The following is a 24,550-nucleotide window of genomic DNA, read 5'->3' on the forward strand; positions in this document are numbered from 1 at the left end:
GGGCAACTCTATGCAGCACGCGTGTGCCAGGAACTGATTGATATAAGACTGGTTTTAGATCTTCCAAGTAACATCAGGAAGGCCAGCGAATAAACAGCATATTTAATTGCTTACAGTGTGTTAGGTACTTTAATCCTCAAAACGACCACTTAACGCGAGAGACTAGGATCCTATTCACAACTGAGCTTTTAAGGAGCTTAACTAACCCGCCCAGAGTTGAATAGGAAGTGGTGGGGTTATATTCAGAGCCAGAACTGTTCTTGACCTCTACTCAACACTGCCTTTCTTATTCTTTTCCTCTCGCCCACAAACCTACAGATGATCCAGGCAGGTAGCTCCTGGCATCATAGGTTGGAGCCCGGGATTCACAGGATCCCGACCCTCTCCCACACCGGGGACAGGGAAGTAGCGCAGGGGCAGAGGTCCAGCACGAGGCACCTCTGAGAGAAGCAGCGCAGACCGCGGGGGGTCGGGCCAGCGGCTACTCACCTGGTGCTGGCTCTGCGGCCACCTTGGCACAACAGCCAGGGCTTCCCCGGCGCGGGCGTGCACGCCGCGGAGAAGCCCCCGGGAAACCCCCCGCGGGCCAGTCCGCAGACACTGCCTAGGTAACGTAGCGCTGGCACCATCGCCTGCGCCTCCTCCCCTGCCTCAAGCCCTAGTAGCCGGCCCTTGAGCCCTACACTGCCCAGGTCCAGGCGCTCTCTAGCCCCGCCCCCAGGCAGAGGCCAATGAGGAGCGCTCTTTCGCCCCACGTGAGAGCAGCCGCCAGTGGCCAATGGACTCGCGCGGCGGAGGGCGAAGGGCAAGCCGGCGCCGCCGTAGACGCTGAGGACGCTAGCTCGCTCCCTCCTTTTGACGCTGTGAGTAGAGGAGCTAGGCCCCGGGTGGGGCGGGTCTAGGGTGGTGGTTACCCTCTGCCCTTTCCCTTCTCCCATCGCTAGGCTGACTGAAAATCTGGCCCACCGAGTCGGGCGTCCTCGATCTTCACCGCCGAGCGGACTCGGGGCCGCGGAAGAAAGTCGGGATGATTATGGTGAAAACTGTCGTTTGGGCAAGCCCAGCGGCCTCCCTTCCTCCCGCCAGGCCCCGCCCCTCTCGACCCCGCCCCGCGTCACTCGAGGCTCCGTCCCTCTCAACCCCGCCCCCCTCAGCCCCGCCCCGCGTCACTTGAGGCTCCTTTCAGGGCACCGCGTTCTCCAACCCGGCTCCCACCCAGTGGAGTGGCCACTGGAGGGGCGTTCGCTGTCCAGCCCTAGCCCTCTCCGGACGGAGGCTCTGTCATGGCAACGCCTGATAGCCTGCAGTCTTCTGGACTTCCATATATGTGGCTCCTGACGTGCCATTCATTCATTTATTGGTCCTGTAAATATTGAGCACCTAAGTGAACCAGACGTCTCGGTCTCTGACATCATTTAGCAATCTATTTCCTTTTTTAAAAAATCCTGGACCGAGATATACTTTTAAATATGCTGTGCGGGCCTGGGAACAGCGACTCACCTGTGCAGGTCACTTCACCCCTGTTTATCTGTAAAATGAGGGAAGTGGACCATGTAATGTATGAAAAACCTGTGTTAAATTACGTGATCCTTTATCACCATGCCTGTTTAACTAACATTTGTTCTCTCTGCTTGATGGAAGTTTTTTAATTTCCTTATTCTTGCCTGTGTGAATTTGGCTCCAGTTATTAGTCGGGTAGCTTGGGGAAGTCACTTCACCTCTTTGCCTCAGACCCTTCTCTGTGAACTAGGAGTAATAGCAGGATCTCCTTCATGTGGATTACACGAGATAAGGCTCATCAGATGTTAGCACAGTGAAGTGCTCGATAAAATGATGGCTTTTATTATGTTTATATGGTTTTATCACCTGGACAGTTGTACATATTTTCTTTATTTGCGAAAATAATGTGGAATGTTGCCTGCTTGTTCATCACAAATGAAAAAAATAAGAAATGGTTATTTTTTTAGTTCAACTTTTTAGTTTTAAGCTAATCGTAGATTCCCATGCAGTTGTAAGAAACAGTAGAGATCCTGTGTACCCTTTACCCAGTCTTCCCCAATGGTAACATCTCGTAAAAGGACAGAACAATAACTCAACCAGGAAATTGACATTGACACAGTAAAACTGTACCGCAGTTTTACCTTTGTGCATGTATTTAGGTCTGTATAGTTTTTATCACATGTGTAGGTTTGGTTTGGTTTTGTTTGGCCGCGCCGTCAGGCTTTTGGGATCTTAGTGCCCCGACCAGGGATTGAACCCCAGCCCTTGTCAGTGAGAGCTCAGAGTCCTAACCACTGGACCACCAGGGAATTCCCCATGTGTAGATTCTTGTATCCACCACGGGCAAGCTACAGCACAGTTCCATCACCACCAGGATCCCTCGGTTGTCCTTTTATAACTACACTTCTCTCCTGCAGGGCACCCTCTTCCCTGTTCTAGTCTCCCTTTCTAAAATTTTGTCATGCCAAGAATGTTACATAAGCAGAATTATACAGTATGTAATTTTCTGGAATTAGCTTTTTCACTCAGCATAATCCCTTGAGATCCATCCAAATTGTTGCATGTATTGATAGTTCATTCTAATTGCTGAGAAGTATTTCATGGTATGGATGTACCACAGCATGTTTAACCATTCACCCATTGAAGGACATCTGAGTTACTTTTAGTTTTTAGCTATTTCAAATAAAGCTGCTATGAAAATTAGTGTACAGCTTTTTGTGCGAGCCTGTTTTTGTTTTTCTGGGATAAATGCCCAAGAGTCCAATTTCTGGGTCATATGATAAGCACATGTTTACTTTTGTAAGAAACTGCCAAACTGTTTTCCAAAGTGGCTGGACCATTTTACATTCCCACCAGCAGTGTTGAGTTATCCAGTTCAGTTCCTCTTCAGTGTCACCAACTTTTGGCACTATCACTATTTTTTATTTTAACCATTGCATGGGATGTTGTTGATTTGTTACTAGGTTGAGTACAGAATTATACAGTTCTAGGGTCTGTGGTCAGGCTTTCATGGGTCAGCCCAGAATAGTGACTTTTTTACTACTCTGTGATTTTGAGCACGTGCTTCTTAGTTTAGCAAAGTGAAAGAACTCAAAATACACATGCTCTTTTTGTAAAATTTTCTCTGCTTACCTTCTCCCCTAGGCTTGACTGTACATTAATTTGTTTCATTTAGATAATCTCACATCAAGAGCTCACCTTCCATTCATTCACCCTGTAATGTCTTTGGCTAGAGACATTTGTGTTCTAGCCACCACCCTCCTCAGCTAAGAATTCATGTTCATCTTCCATCTAGGTCAGAACCTATGTGAAATTAGCTCAATGAGTGTCAAGCAATATTAGCCTAAGAGTGGCTTTTGGAAACTTTGCTTCTCATTCCTAAGCAATTGCTCTGCTGTTCTCTTTCACTAGACTCTAGACACCTCAGGAATAAGAATTGGCATCAATAATGGATGAATTTGCAGTGAAGTGGGGTTATAATTTGGGGAGTAAAAACGCCCCAGTTCTGACACCACCCACCCCTCTCTTCACACTTTTACTGCCCTCAAGAACGAGTTGGCTAGTTCAGTCTTTTTGACCACTAAAATAGCCAACGTTTTGAATAGCCCACCTAAGTAATTATGTCTCATATGTAAGAAAAGAACTTCCATTTTTTAAAAAAAAACTTGTTTATATGCAAATTGGGGGACTCTCCATATCCTATTTTGAGTCACACATTAGAGGTCTGGTCTTCTCTAAGTCGTGAACATATAGCAACTTTTAGAAACATCTGTTACAAACTTATGGCTCTAAGCTGTGTTATGATAGTAAGAAGAATTTTTAAAACAATTTTAATTCCTAAATTATTTATCACAGCGGTAATTTAGTAGTGGTTATTTTTTAACTTGCATTTCACTTGTTTAATTTATTAAAGCTAAATTCATCAACTCACCACCAGAGGTCTCCTCTTTCCCTCTAGAAAGCATTCTCAGAGGTAGCTGCTTGAATTCATGTGAAATTCCTAATATCAATTAACAAAGTAGCAGTTGAGATGCAAAAACCTACCAATTAGTTTTTTTAATTTATTGCTAAATAAAAACTTAATTTTAATGTTTAAATTATTTTAAATATAATATCTAATATTTTTAGAGATCATAAGCTGAAGTAAATTTGGTTTAATCTTTCCCTTAAGCAGAAATACAAGGTGGGCCAAAATGAATCAAGTGAAAGTACTTCAATTTTCACAAACCTCTCTAATTTACCCACTTAATGAGTTTCCTTGGTTTCTGCGTGAAAATGTATCACCCATTGAAGATTATTAATTGCCAAATATTTATTAAACTTGCATTAGGGAATGGTGCTGTGCTAGGTGCTAAGAAAAATGGAATGAGTAATATGTGATTCTTGTTCTTTCTTTTGCCCTTCATACTTTTCTTTTTTCTGCCTAACTGGAAACTCTTAATCATCCTTTGAGACCCATCTCAGAAGACACCACTAGTATGAAGCCTATCCCTCACTCCCTTCTCTAAGCTCTCACAGAACTTGTCCATACCTCCATTAAGACATCGTGTTGCATGTTATTCATTTGTTTATATGTCATCTATACATATATGGTATATATACTACACATTCTATGAGGACAGGAACCATGTTTTTCTCGGTCTCTCTCCTGTGTTGTTTTGTTTTGCTTCTGTCTTGCCATTGAATCTCTTGCACTAAGTATAGCAGACATTCAATATTTATTGCATGAATGAATGGATGGATGGAGATGGCATTTGAGTAAGGTCTTGAGGTTGGGGAAGATTTCCATAGGATTCTGGGGGGCGGGGAGGGATGGTAAATGGAGGGAACAGCCTGAGTTGAAGCTGGAAAGCCCAGATTTGTAAATAAGGTTGGCAGCCAAAGGAGTTACTGAGATGGGCACAGGTGGAGAGAGATTTAACCAAAAGCTGGAAAGGGCTGAGAATGTGGGAGGAAGTAGCAGGGGGAGAAGTTTGCAGTAATGAAGGCAGAGTGATGATGGAGAAGGGATAAAGAGGCTAGTAGATGGCCCCAGGGTTCTGTCCTCAGACCTCAGCTCTCTTTGTTTTACAACCCAACATCCTTGGGCACTTCCTCAGCTCTAAGGTAGTTCCCACTCAGGCCTCTTTCTAGTCCTCTTCTTTTTCCTGAGTTCTAGAACCATTCAATGACTGAAGAAAGAGCCCTGGACTAATAAGAGAGAAAACTAGGTTCCAGTTTCAGCACTGCTAACAATTAACCATGAAACATTGGACAGGTCCCTTTAAACACATGCATTTATTAATACCCACCTTGTTCCAGAAAGGATTTAGGGTGTCAGCAAGTTACTTATTATCAGGGCTTAAGTTTCCTCATCTCTAAATGACCCTCAATCTTGATGCTGCTGTCTGAGTAATATTCCTGAAGCATAGTTCTAACCATGCCAGTGCTCTGTGCTAAAATCTCAATGATTCCTAGCCACCTGCAGAAGACAAGCTTTCTGGCTGATCACGGGAGACCCTTCCCGATGTGACTGTGTACATTGTCTCCCTCCTCTTCTCATGACCCCCATGTGCTGAGCCAACTGAACTACAACATGCCTTAAAGGTTCCTGCCTCAGCTTATCACCTGACCTACATTTTCCTGGCATCTTTGTCTATGGAAATCCTTGTGTGTCTTTAACTCTTTTGAGGTCTTTTCCAGGTTCTATCATTTATTTTAACTACCTGGTAACTTGTTTTAGCTCACTCCACCCTGCATTAAATTGTCAGCTCCTCAAAGACAGAGACCATGTTTCATTTATCTTTGTTTTCTCCCCACCTGGCACACTATCAGAGAAACTTGAATTGAGATAAATCAGGTTGAGACCCAATTCCAAAATCGCCTTCTCAACTCATAGTTATGGGTTTTTACAGCTGGAAATCATCTGAGCAAATCATCTCATTTTACAAATGAGAAAACCAAGGGTCAGAGAGGTGAAGTTACTTGCCCAGTCTTTCCCAGCTGCCCTGTACAGCTCTTGCTTTGCACTGTTCTGGGGACACTACTTGCAGCCTTGTGATAGGAAGATCTGTTTCCACGACTCCTCTCCTTTTCTGGACGTAAGTGTCTTAACCTTGACACATTGCTCCTTAGGTGATTTTAGTTTGTCATTTTGTTACTGGAAATGTAGATTGGGACTGGAGCTGGTTTCAGTAAATTTGTAGATGCACTGCCTGCATGGACACCAGGTGGCACCACTGCAGGCTGACTCCAATTGAGGAGTGAACAAGTAGAAAGAACAATGTCCAAGCTGGAAGGAACCATAGAGACCATTCAATTCAGCCTCTCATTTTTGCAGCAAAAGAAACCAAAAAACAGACAGGAGTAACTTGCTTAATAACTATTGAGTGGCAAGTGAGTCATCAGCTTTATCAGCACAAGAGCACTGACTCTGAAGTTGTAAAGTCAGTTGCTGTATGTATGGGACTCTGATTGCCAGCTGATGATCTAATATGAATACTGTTTTATGTGTCTAGATCAAATGATGCTGTTTGGAAAAATTTCCCAGCAGTTCTGTGGCTTAAAGAAACTCCCAAGGTCACGTGACTCCCGATACTTCTGGGGCTGGTTGAATGCAGTGTTTAATAAGTAAGTTTAACTAAAGTGAAGAAACGTGGGAATTGTTACAGCTTGATGAGTTCCCAGTAGCTAATTTGGTTATTTCTTGTGTTTCAAATGTTTTTTGTGTCGTGCGTGCAGTACGATCCTAACTTTCTTTTAAAGCAAATAAAACATACAAGCACTGAATAAAGATCAGAAAAATAGATTACAGAATATTAACTGTCTGGGTTACAGGACTTAAGTGATTCTTATTCATCCTTTCAATGCCTTTCAAGTTTTCTGAAATGAACATTTATTACTTTTGTAATCAGAAAAGCTCAGTAAATGTAATTTTAGAATATTTTATTCTATGGCTTCTTAAGGGATGTAGTTAACCTTTTGAATACTATCAAGGGAAATCAAGGTTTTAAAAAGTTGGTTGGGGGACTTCCCTGGTGGTGCAGTGGTTAAGAATCTGCCTGCTAATGAAGGAGACAGGGGTTCGAGCCCTGGTCCGGGAAGATCCCACATGCCACGGAGCAACTAAGCCCGTGTGCCACAACTACTGAGCCTGCGTTCTAGAGCCCACAAGCCACAACTACTGAGCCCACATGCCACAACTACTGAAGCCCACACACCCAGAGCCTGTGCTCCACAACAAAGAGAAGCCACCTCAATGAGAAGCCTGCACACCACAATGAAGAGTAGCCCCCGCTCGCCGCAACTAGAGAAAGCCCGCATACAGTAACGAAGCCAAAAATAAATATATAAATAAATTTATTTTTAAAAATAAAATAAAATAAAAAGTTGGTGGCATGCTTAGAAATATCATTTTGAAACTGATGAAACTAACCTCCTTGTTGCTTAATATAGCATTAATACCACTAACTAGAGAAAAAGGCATATGTTAAAATTAATGAATATCACTTAATGACATTAATTTGAACAAAGGTTCAAAATTATTCCCTTTTTAATCTTTTGTCATTAATAAAAATGATAACCAAGTGTAGTCATTCATTCAAAACATAGATACTGAGTACCTCCTGGTGTGAAACTATTGTGCTACATACGAATCAATGAAGACTCAATGTCTGCCTGATAAACTCACATAAGAATAACATGCCTTGACAGAGTTCACTTGAAAACAAAAACAAAAGCAAAAAAGGTAGCAGGTAGAGCCATCGAGTGTTTTCTTTACATGGATTTCACTAATATAGTATCTCCCTCCTCATCATGTGAAGTGAAAAGTGGTTGCTATTCTGTATTTACTTTGGTGAACACAGTTAAGAAGCTAGTGACTATAGTAAAAGCTACCTGCCTTTGTTCTCTTGCCAACAGAGTGGATCATGAACGCATCCGGGATGTTGGCCCTGACAGGGCAGCGTCTGAGTGGCTGCTGCGCTGTGGGGCTGTCGTGCGCTACCACGGCCAGGAGAGGTGGCAGAAGGACTACAACCACCTCCCAACAGGCCCTCTGGACAAATACAAGATTCAGGCAATTGATGCCACTGATTCTTGTATCATGAGCATTGGATTTGATCACATGGGTAACTCCCCTATCATTTGTTATGGGAAATGCAGGTGATTTGCAGTGACGTTTGGTTGCAGTTGACTCACTATTATAGTCATAGGTGTGTCCTTTTTGCCTTTTTCAGTCCAATCCAGCTTGTTTCTTCCTGCGTATGATATTTATTTTTAAATTAAATAGAGGTTACAAATACCTTCCTCTCCTTTCTCCCTGCACTAAGCTTGTCTCTACATGCCTTTATTCTGTGCTTTATTGACTTAAAACTCAAGGCCTTGTTTGTCAAATTATCTTTGTCAAACTTCTGTCATTGAGAAACGCTCACGAATGTAGAAATAATTAGATCCACACAGCTTCTGCTTGTGTGGGCATTTCTTTCCTCCAGTGCATTGGGCATCTGACTGCAGAACGGCCCTGTCCATCAGCACAACCTGTATAGTGAATACCTTGTATGGTTAATAGGGTGACTAATCATTACTGTTTTCCTGGGGCTAAGAGGTTTCCTAGGACTTAGGACTTTCAATCCTAAAACTAGAACAATTCTGGGCAAACTAGGATAGTTGATCATCTTAATGGTAAAGCAGGTTCTTAAACTGTACTATTTTTCCCCCAGAAGGCCTACAGCATGTTGAAAAAATAAGGCTGTGCAAGTGTCACTATATTGAGGATGACTGTTTGGAGAGACTTAGTCAACTTGGAAATTTACAAAAAAGCATGTTGGAAATGGAAATAATTTCATGTGGGAATGTCACAGACAAAGGTATCATTGCTTTGCATCATTTAAGGTAGGTGGTCATTGCCAAAATGGAAACTTGATAATGTTAAGGTGAATAATCGGAATTTAGAACAGTTGAGAGGTGGTCTCTTTTTTTTAATTCTGAAAAATATAATTTATGAAAATGACTTAACTGTCAGCTATAGTATTTTAAAAGTTTAAATTATCACCCTTAATATGTTATGGTTGTATTGCATTTTTTAGGGAGCATCTTTTTAAAAAATTGACCTACATAAAGCACCTAGCAGGGTTCCTATTACAGAAAGCTTTCAATAAGCACTAGCTATTATACTTCCTCCCCATCTTTTAATTTCCCCTATGTTCTGCCAGTAACCTCAGCAGCACAGAAGTCTGAGAAATCTTAAACATTAGAACCAAAAGTACTAGATTGTTTATCTCTTACATTAGTTGAGGCTTTAAAGCTTCACCTTTTAATACACACTTGGTTCCTTTAAGAACTTTCCCAATTTCTTTTCCTTCCTAGGTTAAGATTCATATTTTAAAAATTCAGTTTACCTAAACTAAGAACAAAAACATGAAACCGTTCACCCATTTCTCCCACTCCCCACCCTGTGCCTTTGGCAACCACCAATCTGTTCTATGTATCTATGAGCTTGCTTATTTATTTTTAGCTTCCACATATAAGACATCATACAATATTTGTTTTTCTCTGACTTATTTCACTAAGCATAATGCCCTCAAGGTCCATCCAAGTTGTTGCCAATGCAGAATTTCATTTTTTTATGGCTGAATACTACATCATTGTATACATACACCACATTTTCTTTACCTAATCCATCAATGGACGCTTAGGTTGTTTCTGTATCTTGACTATTATAAATAATGCTGCAATGAACATGGGGGTACAGATACCTTCTCGAGTTAGTGTTTTTGTTTTCTTCAGGTAAATACTGAAAAGTAGAATTGCTGGATCATATGGTAGTTCTGTTTTTAATTTTTTGAGGAACCTCCATGCTGTTTTACATATGACTGCACCAATTTACAGTCCCGCCAACAGTGCACAAGGACTCCCTTTTCTCTACATCCTCACCAACACTTATTTCTAGTCTTTTTGATAATGGCCATTTTAACAACAGTGTGAGGTGATATCTCATAGTGGTTCTGATTTGCATTTCCCTGATAATGATGTAGAGTATCTTTTCAGGTACCTGTTCTCCATCTGTATGTCTTCTTTGGAAAAATGTCTATTCAGATATTTTGCCCATTTAAAAAATTGGATTGTTTGGGGGTTTTCCTATTGAGTTGTATGAGTTCTTTATACATTTTGGATGTTAGTTCCTTATCAGATATATGATTTGCAAATATTTTCTCCCATTCAGTAGGTTGCCTTTTCATTTTGTTGATGGTTTCCTTTACTGTATATAAGATTTTCAATTTGATGTAGTCCCACTTGTTTATTTTTGCTTTAGTTGTTTTTGCTTTTAGTGTCAGATGCAAAAAATCATCACCATGAGTGATGTCATATTTTATATTTAACATACAAAGGAGTTCTATGCCATAATATACATAAAATATTTGGAATAATTCAGCAGCATTATTGATGTAATTCAGAACAACTAAACTGTCCAAGGTCTGGCTTAGTGCCTAGCATGAATTTCATTTAAAGCAGTACTCTAAGACTACCGTTCTAAAAGTCATTTTGAAAGTGTAGGATGATATGAACACATTCTGTGTGTAGCTTTTTTAAGTCAATAAAGCAAGTTTATTTTTAATGCTATGAGTAAAGGCCAAATTAAATTAACTTTAAAAAATTTCTCTTCCAGAAACCTCAAGTATTTGTTTTTAAGTGATCTTCCTGGCATAAAAGAAAAAGAAAAAATTGTCCAAGCCTTTAAAACATCACTGCCTTCTCTGGAACTAAAATTAGACTTGAAGTAAAATAGTAATATTCAGTAAGTGTCTTATTTCAATATAAAGTATCATGTGCAATTGTTGATCCTAAACAGCAACAAATATTACATAAACATCAACAGAACTATAAGAATGTTATACCACAACATTCTAGCAGAGTCCATCATGTAGAAAATAAACATTCAGATGTGATTCACTAAAGTTACTAAGTTAGAAGTGAGAATTTAGGTACATTAAATCATTTTAAGAAAAATGCAAACCAGGTACCATTTTAATTCTTATATATTCCTTATTTTATATCAATCCTATATAAATATCTCTTGATGTAGATACTTAAGAGTTCTTTAAAATGATTTAAATGTACAACACAGATATTCTTTATTTTTAACAGTAATTTGTTACATTTTACTTTAAAGTTTTTGAAGGATGTTACTATAAATATACAATTATGAAAAACTGAAAGCTAAATTTCAGATTCACTGATGGAGTCAATTATGCAAAGTAGCCAGAGGTTGCTGGGTCATTCATATTGCTTCCCAGGATTCGCATGCATTTGTCATGATCCTGCATTCCTGTGCTCTTTATACCATACATCCTTTCTCTGAATGAACAGTTTCTGGCTAATTTGTCTATTTTGTAGGTTTAGTCTAGTGTCTTATTAAAACTAGACATAAATACCTGGCTGGATTTAAATAGCTTTGCTGATTGCAATAGAACAGAGGAAACAATGATGAAGGCCAGCAGAGCTATACTTACTTTCTGCTTAAATTAAAAAACTGCTTCAAACAGAAAAATTTAACATGTCAGTTAGAAACTAATTTGTATTCCCTCATATATGTTGGAGAGTACTTCCCATGAGCTCAAGGGACACCATAAGAAGTATAAGCACTAAATTCACTTTACATCTAGAAAGCAGTGATAAAGAATATCATAAATAGGTATTAACAGATCTTTATTTTTATCTGCTTAAAATGGTCCTGATTCTATTATTGTTGGTTATACGCCAACTTGTTTGTGGATTTCTGTATGTTTGGTTTCAATATTAATCTGTTGAATATAACCTTGACTGGAGTTAATTTTAAAATAAACACTTTCTGTGATGCAGCATTAAAGTAGAAAAATGAATTTTAGTTGTGTTAGGGACCAGCTTATGTAGATAGCACATACCATAAATGATGTACTGTTTACTAACATAATCGCCACTGTCATTTTGAAAATCAGAAAATAGTAAATAAAAAAATGATAAGGATGTAGAACAGTCTCATGTGAAACAGTGGTGATTCCATGCTGAAGAAAAGATTACAGATATGGTTAAATTAAGTATAAGCATATATTTAATAGAACTCATTAGAAACAAATGACCACTTCTATCTCAGCCTTGTTTGATTACTATGGGATGAAGCAACTGACTGACCACAGGTTAGTCTGGAGCTACTTTTCTACTCTGAATGGTATTCCTTAAAACTACTGGATAAATTAGGGAGTTATAGTCATCTGCCTCGTCAGGTACACTGTTGGGGGTAAGGAAAAAAGGAAAAACACAAAATGTAAACTATTAGCAGAAGCTGGATGTCCTTCTTTGTCATTTGAATCAAGTCTACATAACAAGAATTATACTGTGACTAGTATTTAACCTGCTATCAGCTCTATGCAAGAAGCTACATACATTAGGAAGCCTCAGGATATCACTAAACTGGCTGGGGTAGCCAAAATTATTGAACAGATGCCAGAATTTGGTGGATTACTTAAGAGTAAGTGAATAAGGTCAAATGCTCTCATGAAGAAAATTAACACAGCAGTAAACTGAGAATGCAGAAGAAAGGTTTTGAAGATACAGTAAAATACATCTTCAAAAACCATGGCTGAGGACTGCCAGGAAATAGCAGCACATCAATCAAAAACGGGGTTGAGCAATAAGAAGCAGACATCAGCTTCATATTGCCCTTGTGTCCAGGGGACAAGGATGAAAAAGCTTTTTGAATAGGAGCAATAGGCCACATCAAAGCTAGTTATATGTCGTCATTTTAAGTATCACTGTATCATTTTAAGTATCACAAAGCTAGGAATTCTCAATATCATTTTGGTCTATTTTCTTATTAGTTAACTTTTAGTTGTTAGGTTGGGATATACACACACATATATATGTGTGTGCACTATAGATATACACACATACACATACAGTGTAAAAAGATATTTCAGGGAAAACATCAGCTTATAACCTTATGTCTTTTATGACCCAAGTAAAAGCTCATAAGCAGTTTCTTCCAAAACCCAGATCACTATAGTCCTGCCAGTATCTCTGTCTCCAAGTCTGAGGCTGAGCTGGAGAGAATGAAGTACTAATTACTTTCAGGCTGGCAGGCCCAGTTCCTGTGAAGCCTGTGGATCTTGTTCTACCCCTGGGTCAGCTGCCAAGCTTCATGCCATTGTTTGCAAGGGGAATTGGGTGAACAAGTGTAGATGGATTATAGTAAATCCATCTTGCCTGCAAAAATGACTAAGATGCGTCCTTTACTAAAGGTAAAGACCAAAGTATATGTAAGAAATGTCTATAAACATATCATTAAATATATAAGCATGTAAATTATAGTCTTTTATGATAATCCATATGATTTTAAATATTTTAAACATCTCATATATTCAAAAAAGTTTCAATATATAAAAATCAAGAGCTAGAGCAAGCAGGAAATGGAATTTTAAACATTTTGGCTTCAAGAACCTTAACTCTCCTTAAATACGATGAGAAAATCTGAAAAGGCAGGAGATAGGACTCAAAGCAACAGAGATCCAAGGAAACATATATGGGCATTCTGTAATCCATTTTTTCACATGTTGCATATGGTGCAATAGAAGCATAAATTTTTTTATCTCTAATTTTGCTGGAGGTATGGGCGAGTGCAGTAGATAGTTTATATTTGTCCATAAGCTCAGCTACTTAGATACAACAAAAATAAAAGTGAAAATCCAAAGAAGTTTTTCCTTTCTGTTCTGGACACCATCGTCAAGCATGGAATACTGCCTCTGGAATTTCCCTTCACGTCTTGCCAAGTGGCCTCCCCCAGTTATTTACTTATGTTTTCTCCTGATGTTTTTTTCAACATTGTGACTGCTTTCAATCAAATATATGTTTTACTCAAATTAATGATCAATTCTTTTTTTGTTATCCATCTCCAAGCTCTTTAAATGTTTGGAAAACGGTAGTTGAGTTTCTTGGTGTTATAGTAGTACTTCTTGTTATCCAAAGCTGGGAGGATGCTGCTGCTAGTCAGCTGAGGTAGGTACTGCAAATGAAAATATGAAACACAGAATTACGTTCAATGCCGTACACTTTTTTCATTATTGCTAACACATCCAAAAGAGGTAAACAAACAACTTTTCCAGCACAGAAATACATTTTCTGCACAGAATCCAGTATCTGAGAAAGGATAAAATGTTTAAATTTGGTCTCTGCTCAGGGGTGGAATTGAAGGATGTGGAGCTCACGCCCTCCCATAAATTTGGTCTCTGCTTTTTCTTTTCAATATTTATTTTATATTATAAAGCAAAACATGCACATTAAAGGAAATTTAGAGAATGTGAAAAAGAAGGGAAAATCTACATGTTAACATTACTGGAAAAAAACATAGATTCATGGGGGTTAAGAGCTTGCTGGGACCTTAGGGATCATTTAAGCCAATATCTTGTCTTGTAGTGAAGAAAACTGATGTCTGGAGCACTCAGGTGATTTGCCCACCTACTACCTTAGTTAAAAAGGCAAAACTGCTCTTTTCATGCTGCCAGAAAATGTTTGAATTTATCGTCAATGTCAAATGAAAGTAAGGGAATACATTTTTTTTTGTACAGTACTATATGGCCTTAGGTATCTGAAAAACAAGTACTTTTAAATCAAACAATTGGGACCCACAAGCAACACACAAATTAGTTGGGTTCCCCTAGTCTTTCAAGTAAAAATATTTCCATCAAGATCCTCTTTTTTTTTTTTAATTGGTGCCTATTTCAGTAGCATTTATGGGCAGGTGGCTCATCCTGAGGTTCTAGTCACAACTCTGCTACAAGTCTCACTTTCTGCCATTGACAATCCACTTTAAGTTTTTTTTTTTTTTTTTTTTTTTGGCTGCGTCGGGTCTGTTGCTGCGTGCGGGGGCTCCTCTTCGCTGTGGTGCACAGGCTTCTCATTGTGGTGGCTTCTCTTGTCGCAGAGCATGGGCTCTAGGCGCATGGGCTTCAGTAGTTGTGGCACAGGGGCTCAGTAGTTGTGGCGCACGGGCTCTAGAGCACAGGCTCAGTTGTTGCGCATGGGCTTAGTTGCTCTGCGGCATGTGGGATCTTCCCGGACCAGCGCTCTAACCCATGTCCCCTGCATTGGCAGGCAGATTCCTAACCGCTGTGCCACCAGGGAAGTCCCCCTTTTTTTTTTTTTTCGGTACGCGAGCCTCTCACTGTTGTGGCCTCTCCCGTTGCGGAGCACAGGCTCTGGACGCATAGGCTCAGCGGCCATGGCTCACGGGCCCAGCTGCTCCGCGGCATGTGGGATCTTCCCGGACCGGGGCACGAACCCGTGTCCCCTGCATCGGCAGGCGGACTCTCAACCACTGTGCCACCAGGGAAGCCCTAAGTCCCACTTTTTAAAGTTTTAATTCCAGTTTCTTTAAAAGAAGGGATGAGGTTTTCTAAAATCCCCTGTAATTCAAGTGTTCTAAGATTCTTGAACACAAAGAAACAGCAAGATAAGGGGTAACTCTGAGGGGAAAGTCTATTTCCAGTCTGTTTTGCATTCAAAGCATTCTTAATTTCATGACTGGTCTTTTAGGGCCCTGGGTTTCATGCTGTACCTGTTCATAATGGACTGTCCACCCTCTTCTCTCCTCCAAACCTCACAAACACCACCCAGGTGCCACTCAGCATACTGGGCAGAGGAGGCTGCAAAGGGAAAGACTAAGACAAGATAATCTATAGCTTAAGGGGTACCTGAGCAGATCCGGAAGCAACTAGGAGCAGCCAGCTCATCTTAACTGTGGTTCCAACTACAGTCCATCCTAAATTATTACGGCTTTTGGCTTATGACAAGACACTTAATGTAAGGCCATTCTGCCACTTTACACCAGTCACAATTCTCCGCAGGCTCCCAGTGTGCAGCTTGGATGCTGTGATCTGGTTAAATGCACTGTTCTGCTGCTCTCACCGAAAGCACTCCTCCCCACATTTACACTAGCCAACTCTGAGGATTAATGGATCAGGGAGGAAAACCTGGAAGGTCAATCAATACTGAAGGTAGACATGATGACAGAGAGCTAACCGGGATAAATTTGATTTCGTTTTCCAAAGCATAAGAAGCACGCTTCTTGTCCCTGGCTGGGATCTGTGCTCATGCACAGCAAAAGCCCTGGCCCCTGGCTGGCAGCAGGGAGCTGCTGGGCAAGGTCACCTTTAGGTTTCTGGGAGAAGGGCCCTTAGCAGGCAGATGTCTTTGGTACCCTGGTTGGTAGATCTTGTGACCTGTGTGTCCTCATGCAGGGATAAAGGTGCTGGAGCTGCAAGCCACAATTGCCACCTCAAGTATAGATTCAGACTCTCTGCACCAGGTGGAAGGTATGAGCTCATTTGAAATTACAACCTTGGATGCTTCTGTAAAGCAGTGCCCCATCTTTACCCGCGGCAGGTGCTTTCGGCTCTGTCTTAGGGTCTTCCCTGTTGATTTCTCATGCTCTTTTGCCAAATCCCCTATTTCTCTGATGCTGTCAAAATATGGATGCCCCAACAGCTGCTCACATGTCAGTCTCTCGGCAGGGTTCATGTGGAGACAGCCCTGAAAGAACAGAAAATACCCTCTCCTTACTTCTTTAAAATTGCATTAACTTATTGAAGTCATTTTTTTCTTCTTTGAAAGATTAAACTCTTCAGTTGGGAACAAAAGGGGGGAAAACTTTCGTTCCTTCCACAATCATTCATGGGTAACCACATAATGAATTAATAAATAGTTTCTAGGAATAGTAACAAAAAAAATCATTTTCTCCACCTTGTTCTGTTCCTGAGGCATTTGGCGCTCTGCCCTGAGGGAGTAGGATACGATTTTTGAGTTCACCTCAGTGTCTCACTAGAATAATCCACCTAACCCATTTGGTTCCTTGCCTGTACTTAGTAAAAACTAGTTTTTTATTTAAAAAATCACACATGGTAAAAATAAAATTTATACAGCATGTAGCAGAGTCTCTTCAGCACTCTAGTTCTTCCATTCTCCCTTCTAAAATCAGTTATTTTAAGTATATTCTTCCAGAAATAGTCCATGCATTACAAGTATCTATGTGTATGTAAGGAAGGAGAGGCATAATATACATCTCTTTATGTTACATCATTCTTAACTATTTGCTTTGCCAGTAAATAGGCCAGAGGGCTCATACTTGGATAGATTAAATCTCACAATTACATACCCCAAGGAACTGTCTCATTTTTTAAAATTATAAATGCATCAGTAAATGTTTTAAATACTTTTTGAAATGGGTGGGACATTGTCTGTAACTTGCAAACATTTTAATTGGTACCTCATTTTACATAAGGGCTATTATATTTCTGAAAATGTGTATATAAATCAAGTTTTAAAATCAAAACCTATTTCCAATATACTAGGGAGTTGGCTATTTAAAAGAATCCTATGGCTAAACATTTTTTTGAAGAAAAGGATCCTTTTGTAAAACAAACCACCCCAATCTTAAATTTCTATTTTGTGTTAATTTAGATTTCAAATACAGTTTAAGTTTATTTAAAGTGAAAAATACTTTCAGATGTTTTCACTGTTATGTGACCCATTTTTAAAAATGGAAAATATGTATACTTTTCAAAGGAGAAGAAGAATTCTAAAAGGAACACTTTTCAATCCATGGATTGACATACATCATTCAGATTCCCTAGTGATACAGCTGCCGTGTGCTTCTAGGTCTGTTGGAAGCCATGATTTTACCTTTAAGAGCCCCAGGGCAGGATAAGAGATGTTTGGAAATTTTAATTCAAGTGGTTCCTGTTAAAGAAAAGAAAACAGGGATTTTATTTACAGCATATATTCAAATATAAGGTTACCTCAGATTGAATTTCTTTTGAGTGAGAGAAGCATCTTCCTGGCACCTTCTTCGCCTCTTCCACTCTCTGCCCACCCCACCTCCCTGTGTCTGTTTCATAAGCTCCTTCTTTCCCCACCTCCAAATTGTTTTATAAGCTCCTTCTCTCCCCACCTCCAAATTGCTTTTCCAAATTTTCTTCCTAACCATTAACCCCCTTCACTTCCTGAAGAACTGATGCAGGTAGCAAATTGTGAGGGAATACTAAGGAGAGAAAAAAAACCCAAAACACTCGTCAAGCAATTGTGATTTCCTTTTTTTCTGCCTCAACTTATATAACTTGCCTTGCCTTAGAATAATTTTTGGCATTTATAGAAAGGGACTCTGATTATTGCATTCATTGACATTTACGTAAAGGGAGCTACAAAATAGATTTTTTTCCCAACCCAGAAAATGTTTCTTGGTTTTCTGGAATAAACACTGTTCTCTCATCCCACAAGAGCCTGCTGTTTCCCTGATCATCCTACTGTTTAAAGAGTCTCCTGAGCAGACAATTCATCAATCTCCCTTTGGCCCTTTAAGGCTATTTTGCTCCAGTCACAGGCAGGAGACAATCAGGAATAATAAACACTATAAAGTAGAAGGAATGCCTATGTCAGGCAGACAGGCCAGTTAAAGAGATATACAGCTGATAAAGAGGCTAAAGAGGAGGGGAGCTGAGAAATTAAGAGCTAGCCAAGTGGAGTCAAATAAATGACCAGGTGTGTTGTGTGTTTAAAGATGGCAGTTCCCTGGTGCTGCCATCAAGATTAAGAGCACAGTGTTACTTGGGACAGGGGAACCAGCCAACAACAACCAATTCCTGAGTGTGCAGTTATTCATCACTAATAAGAGATAGGAAACTCCAAAACTGAGGCTCTTAAGACCAACAGGGAAAAAAAAAATCCTAAAGTGGATTTGTATCAGCCTTTGAGAGCGGCCCTCTCCACCCCCATAGCTAAACTATTTCTCTTGCTATTTCTGTGTGTTGAATCTGAGCACCTCTGGGGATTGCCTTGACATTGCTGACATTGAGCCCTGCTGTCTCAGCAAGGACGCCTGGGACGAGGCCGGCTGGCTGGCTGTGATAGGATGGGCCCATCCCGCCTGCTTAGCCGGTTTCCCTGCCCCAGAAGCAAGCAGGCCTCTCTGGGGCAGGGTTGCTGACCCACAGAGGGACTGGGGCACAGATGTTCAACCAGCACAGCCCCCTCACTTCTTCTTCCTGTGTTTCTGTCAACAGGAAATCTCCTGCAGCACAACCTCTGGGAAACCATAGGAAGCCTTTTACACTGATGAAACTGATGAAACCTGGGTTGTTTCGGAGGCTTCCCCGGTTGAAAAGCGAACAGGAAATCGCTAAGGGATATTTAGCGTGAAACTGGGAACGTCCAGGTCACAAGGGAGCCGGCTGGGTCACCTCCCATATGCCAGGTGTCATTCCTGCTTCTGTGGCCCCGCAGGCTCCCAGCTGCCCCACTTTTTCTATTCCTAGCACTGCAGGAGCAGGGGTGGCAGGGAAGTGGGAGGTGGGAGACTTCACTGCAGGACAGGCCAAGAGGTTGGGAGAACAGACAGCTCCAGTGGAAGTGGATGGACCTTCCATCTGGAAACTGAGTAATGGAGAAGGGTTAGTTTCAGTTTGAAAGTACCTTCCTTAGGCAGTAGGAACTCAGGATCTCACAGACCTTAACTGTGTTCAGAAATGTTTTTGAGTATAATACAGGCTCATTAGAAGACTTTTGAAAATATTAAAAAACCATAAAGAAAGAAACAAATCATCCCACCACAAAGAGACATTCACTGTTAATATTTTGGTATATATCTTTGCAGCCATTTATTTCACTAACGTAAAAATCTTTGCCTGATTTTCCAGAGGTTGTCATATTATTTTATATTTATACATGTAAATGTATGTTTTATTAAATATTTATACATGTAAATGTGTATATTTATTAAATATTTATTAATTTTATGTCAAATTATATATACTGTTTTGTAACTTTCTTTTTCATTTAGCAATATGTTGCGGACTTTTTTTTAGGTGATTACATATGAATCTATTTTTATTAGCTATGTGGTACTTCTATTGTAAGGACATACCATAACTTATTTAATTAATTCCCTACTGATGGAACACTAAAGGAAATGATTTCTATTAAATAATGTCATGAGAAATGCAAATCGAAACTACAATGAGATATCATCTCACACCAGTCAGAATGGCCATCATCAAAAAATCTAGAAACAATAAATGCTGTAGAGGGTGTGGAGAAAAGGGAACCCTCTTGCACTGTTGGTGGGAATGTAAACTGATAGAGCCACTATGGAGAACAGTATGAAGGTTCCTTAAAAAACTAAAAATAGAATTACCCTATGACACAGCAATCCCACTTCTGGGCATATACCCTGAGATAACACAATTCAAAACGACACATGCACCCCAATGTTCATTGCAGCTCAATTTACAATAGCCAGGTCACTGAAGCAACCTAAATGTCCATCAACAGATGACAGGATAAAGAAGATGTGGTATATATATATGACGGAATGTTATTCAGCCATAAAAAGGAATGAAACTGGGTCATTTGTAGAGATGTGGATGGACCTAGACACTGTCATACAGAGTGAAGTAAGTCAGAAAGAGAAAAACAAATATCGTATATTAACGCATATATGTGGAATCTAGAAAAAGGGTACAGGTGAACCAATTTGCAAGGTAGAAACAGAGACAGAGATGTAGAGAACAAACGTATGGACACCAAGGGGGAAGAGGGGTGGTGGTGGGATGAACTGGGAGACTGGGATTGACACATATACACTAATATGTATAAAATGAGAACCTGCTGTATAGCACAGGGAACTCCACTTTGCTGTACTAACACAACACTGTAAACCAACTATACCCCAATTAAAAAGAAGAATGTCATATCTTTATGCTTTTGTCTAATAGTTTCATTGGAATAAATTCTTGAAAGTGGGTTAGGATATGCACGTTTTAACTTTTCTTCAATTTTTGAAAACTAAGTGTTTTCCACACATTGGCCAGAGGGGACAGGTATGAGAGTAAGGCTGGCCAAGAAGTTCATCACCGTGTTCCCCCAGTCTGGGAGTGAAAGCACAGTAGAGTAGGGGGTTTGGACAACGCTGGATTTTCCCTGGATGAGTCATTGCCTAAAAGTTAATTGGCTCTGAGCTTCATAGCTTCCACTGCTGAAAATGATGAAGGACAGGTGAGGCTGGGGCAGGTAGCTCTGCATTCCTGTCCAACATGCTGGCAAAGCTCTGCTATCAGCAATCTGTAACTTAGCACTGAAGGCCATGATCTTGCTAGCCAATTTGCCCCAGTTTTCTTTTTTACTCTTAGACTGATCTTCCATTGCCAAGTGGACCATGGGGCTCAGGCTGGTGCATAACTACCAAAACCTAGTTAGCCTGCAACTCCTCATGTATATTCATCGAGTGAGAATGATCCCCCCTTAAACACCCTGGTAACCTTAGCTCTGACATGCAGAGCTCTTTCCAAAGTGGGTCACTCACCATATATTCAGGGTCTGGAATTTTTACCCCACTGAAGTACTGATTTGTGCTAAATACTTGATGGTGCCTAGGAATGAGGTCTCCTTTGGACAAGAAGAAAGAGAAAGGTAAAATTAGATAGGTTGTATATATTACAAAATACTGAGTATAGCTCCCTGAAATTAACATATTATAAAACAACTATACATCAATAAAAATTAAAAAAAACAAACCCAAAAAACCCACAAAAAAGAAATAAATAGAAAATAAAGTCTTTTTCATCCTCTCAAAGAAAATTAGATCACTTAGCAAGCACTGCTCTATGGTTTCCTTCCACTGGTGCTGTGTTGGTCAGTGCCTATACCTACAAAGGCTGCAATTTGCTTCTCCAATCAGAGGGAGAGGCACTGAGGGAACTTTCAACAAACCGTGCCGAGACCCACAGTGGGTGGAGTACTGTGTTAGGCACAGAGGAGGCATGAACGGAAACTAAAGGCTGCAACGTTCTTGCCCCTCAAAGGCTCACAAAATGTTTGAGGAGTCCAAACCAAACAACTCAGAAGCATGTGTGTGCACACACACATACACACACTAACAAATAATGGCTTTTTTAAAATAGCAAATGTATGCTGGAGAGGGTGTGGAGAAAAGGGAACCCTCTTGCACTGTTGGTGGGAATGCAAATTGATACAGCCACTATGGAGAACAGTATGGAGGCTCCTTAAAAAACTAAAACTAGAACTACCATACAACCCAGCAATCCCACTACTGGGCGTATACCCTGAGAAAACCATAATTCAAAAAGATACATGCACCCCAATGTGCACTGCAGCACTATTTACGATAGCCAGGTCATGGAAGCAACCTAAACGCCCATCAACAGGCGAACGGATAAAGAAGATGTGGTACATGTACACAATGGAATATTATTCAGCCATAAAAAGGAAGGAAATTGGGTCATTTGTATAGACATGGATGGACCTAGAGACTGTAATACAGAGTGAAAGAAAGAGAAAAACAAATATCGTATATTAATGCATATTTGTGGAATCTAGAAAAATGGTGCAGATGAACCATTTGCAGAGCAGAAATAGAGACACAGATGTAACAAACGTATGGACACCAAGGGGAGGAAGCGGCGGGGGGTGGTGGTGGTGGTGGTGGGATGAATTGGGAGATTGGGATTGACATGTATACACCAATATGTATAAAACAGATAAGTAATAAGAACCTGCTGCATAAAAATTAAATTAATTAAATTAAATTTAAAAAAATAGCAAAAGTGCAACAACCACAAATCAAAATCGTGTTCACTGAATGCTGATGGGTTGAGATAAAAGTGTATTGGCCTAGCGCTTAGAACAGTGCCTGACACGTAGCAAGCACTCAATAAATATCTGAGAAAGGAAGGGTTAAGGGTTAGGAAAGGAGCAGAGAAAGGGAAGGAGGGAGGGAGGAAACAAAGCATGAAAGATCTAGCTAGAAGGAATATGTTTCCAAATTGGAACCACCTTTACTTGTTTTACCAAATAGCAATCACTTGGAAATCCCACTTTATGTACTGTCTAGAAGCACTAAAGATGTGAAGTAATAAAACAAAAGGAGCATTTCTATATTCTGGGGGATTATGTGAGGCTCACCTGCCCACATTTCAGCCAAATAAGCTAAAATCGCCCTCATGTAAAATTCCAGGGATATGACATCTGAAGAGGAATTTTGTTCAGAGAACAGATGGAGATGCTCAGAAGGGCACCCCTGGCACACCCAGGCCCACTTCCCAGAGCAGAGTGAACAGTGAAAGCCTGCCAGCCAGGGCCCCGGAAACGCTGCTATTGGACTGGGCTGGAGTTCCAACCTCAGGGTATCAAGTTGGCTAAATTTACCAGTTTGTCTCGGAACTTTACCTTTCACTCAAATCCAAAAACTGCTGTCCTTGCCCATTTTGGACGAGCAGACAAAATATGCTCTCTAATGCCTTGTCCCAGGTCTCAGTGAGCTTCCTCATGAGCACATTGTCTGTACCTTAATAACCTTCTTCCACCAGAGAGCTGGGGGGTAGGACATGGACATAGTGCCCTAAAATCACTGGGAAAACACAGTGCCCCTGGCAGGGCTCCAAGGTGACTTACAAGTCACTCAACAAAAGCTACCAGCAAATATTTACTGCCTACTGTGTGCAGATGTTGGTGGAGGATAAATAGAAATAAAAGACAGGATCTCAGCCTCAGGCAGCTTACAGCACCTTTGGAATGATGCAAGCACAAGACACAAGTACAAGACAAGACATGGCAACAGCAGACGCTACATGAGTTTCAAGGAAAAAAAGTTTGCTTCAAACTGGGAGTCATAGCTCAACTCCCTGACTTCTGAAGGGATCAATGACTGCTCACAGATCTGTTCATCTGTCCCTTCCTTCCCTCTCTTCTCCTCCCCCCTATTCCCCAAGAGTAGAAACAAAGGAAAGGACTTTGGGGGTGGGAAAGTAAAACAAGAAGGGTGACATAAGAAGAACCAGGCTTTCTTCCCGACACTTAGAAGGTTGAGCATCTTCTAAATAGCATCTGAATAATCCGAACTAGCCTGACAGGCTGGAGTCGAGGACATCCAGAGAATGAATTACCACATCATAATAAATGAAGCGAAACACAACAGCATTCTGTAGACTGCTAGGCCCTTATAGAAATGTATGTTTTTATTGTTGCTATCATCATTATTCGGAGTTTAACTTGATCCAAACTATGTTGAAGAGAGAATCTTGTGTCTTTTTGGACAATTAGAACATACTCAAAATTGTTGATTCTTTTTCTTAAAACAAACCCAGACACCTTTAATGGAGCCATTTCATTGAGACTTTCCCTCTTTGTGACTGTAAAGGGCATTAGATTAGACTAGGAACTTGGCTCTGCCCAGCACTGACACGGGTAAAACTATCCAGTTTCCAAAAGGCGGGACAGAAACACCACTTACCCAAGGTTTTCCTAATCAGATAGAGCTGATCCACATCTGATTTCCCGGGCCACAGAGGCACTCCTGACAGCAGCTCAGCAAAGACACAGCCAATTGCCCAAACGTCTACTGGGGGGCCGTACTGCATGTCCCCCACCAACAGCTCTGGGGAGCGGTACCACCTGGTGGCCACATAGTCTGTGTAGTAGTCACTTGGTCCAGCTGGCCAGTGATGGGACATGGAAAACAGAGAAAGCAGTGCAA

At 40.6% G+C, this 24,550-nt stretch overlaps 3 protein-coding genes across 10 annotated transcripts in view; 1 reads left to right on the forward strand and 2 right to left on the reverse strand.

Annotated features, from left to right (window-relative positions):
* Window positions 1-710, reverse strand: part of L2HGDH (L-2-hydroxyglutarate dehydrogenase) — a 52,464-nt gene extending 51,754 nt beyond the window's left edge. For 2 of the 3 annotated variants that reach the window (XM_029236925.1, XM_029236924.1), the window contains exon 1: window positions 490-710. In XM_029236925.1, the coding sequence (XP_029092758.1) occupies window positions 490-629 (140 nt within the window). In that variant the 5' untranslated portion in view covers window positions 630-710. The remainder of the gene's footprint in view (window positions 1-489) is intronic. The other variant, XM_029236926.1, reaches the window with a different exon arrangement.
* A 62-nt stretch (window positions 711-772) lies between these two features.
* On the forward strand, window positions 773-19,689 carry DMAC2L (distal membrane arm assembly complex 2 like). Of its 5 annotated transcripts, XM_029236934.1 has the most exons (5): window positions 773-863; window positions 6,498-6,609; window positions 7,900-8,108; window positions 8,700-8,871; window positions 10,646-11,837. In XM_029236934.1, the coding sequence occupies exons 2-5, from the start codon at window positions 6,503-6,505 to the stop codon at window positions 10,758-10,760; spliced, it is 603 nt and encodes a 200-aa protein (XP_029092767.1). In that variant the 5' UTR covers window positions 773-863; window positions 6,498-6,502; the 3' UTR covers window positions 10,761-11,837. The 5 variants fall into 5 exon arrangements, with proteins under 5 accessions (XP_029092767.1, XP_029092766.1, XP_029092764.1 ...); XM_029236933.1 differs by lacking the exon at window positions 773-863 and having other exon boundaries at window positions 6,488-6,609; window positions 10,646-12,560; XM_029236931.1 differs by lacking the exons at window positions 773-863; window positions 6,498-6,609 and adding an exon at window positions 19,065-19,689 and having other exon boundaries at window positions 7,244-8,108; window positions 10,646-10,774.
* The window catches only part of CDKL1 (cyclin dependent kinase like 1), a 68,067-nt gene continuing 55,273 nt past the window's right edge, over window positions 11,757-24,550 (reverse strand). For both annotated transcript variants that reach the window (XM_029236929.1, XM_029236927.1), the window contains 5 exons: window positions 24,308-24,508; window positions 21,362-21,444; window positions 17,689-17,745; window positions 16,384-16,539; window positions 11,757-14,014 (listed from right to left, as the gene is read on the reverse strand). In XM_029236929.1, coding sequence (XP_029092762.1) covers window positions 13,913-14,014; window positions 16,384-16,539; window positions 17,689-17,745; window positions 21,362-21,444; window positions 24,308-24,508 — 599 coding nt within the window. In that variant the 3' untranslated portion in view covers window positions 11,757-13,912. The remainder of the gene's footprint in view (window positions 14,015-16,383; window positions 16,540-17,688; window positions 17,746-21,361; window positions 21,445-24,307; window positions 24,509-24,550) is intronic.

Source organism: Monodon monoceros, unplaced genomic scaffold (assembly GCF_005190385.1).
Source record: "Monodon monoceros isolate NGI ecotype Baffin Bay Population unplaced genomic scaffold, NGI_Narwhal_1 Super_Scaffold_21, whole genome shotgun sequence".
In the NCBI taxonomy this organism is placed as follows: Eukaryota; Metazoa; Chordata; class Mammalia; order Artiodactyla; family Monodontidae; genus Monodon; species Monodon monoceros.

Coding starts and splice junctions, on each gene's coding strand:
- DMAC2L (XM_029236931.1), top strand. CDS start 7,760: ATGGATTTCACTAATATAGTATCTCCCTCCTCATCATGTGAAGTGAAA. Junction 8,109..8,699: donor CATTGGATTTGATCACATGG/GTAACTCCCCTA, acceptor TTTTTCCCCCAG/AAGGCCTACAGCATGTTGAA. Junction 8,872..10,645: donor ATTGCTTTGCATCATTTAAG/GTAGGTGGTCAT, acceptor TTTCTCTTCCAG/AAACCTCAAGTATTTGTTTT.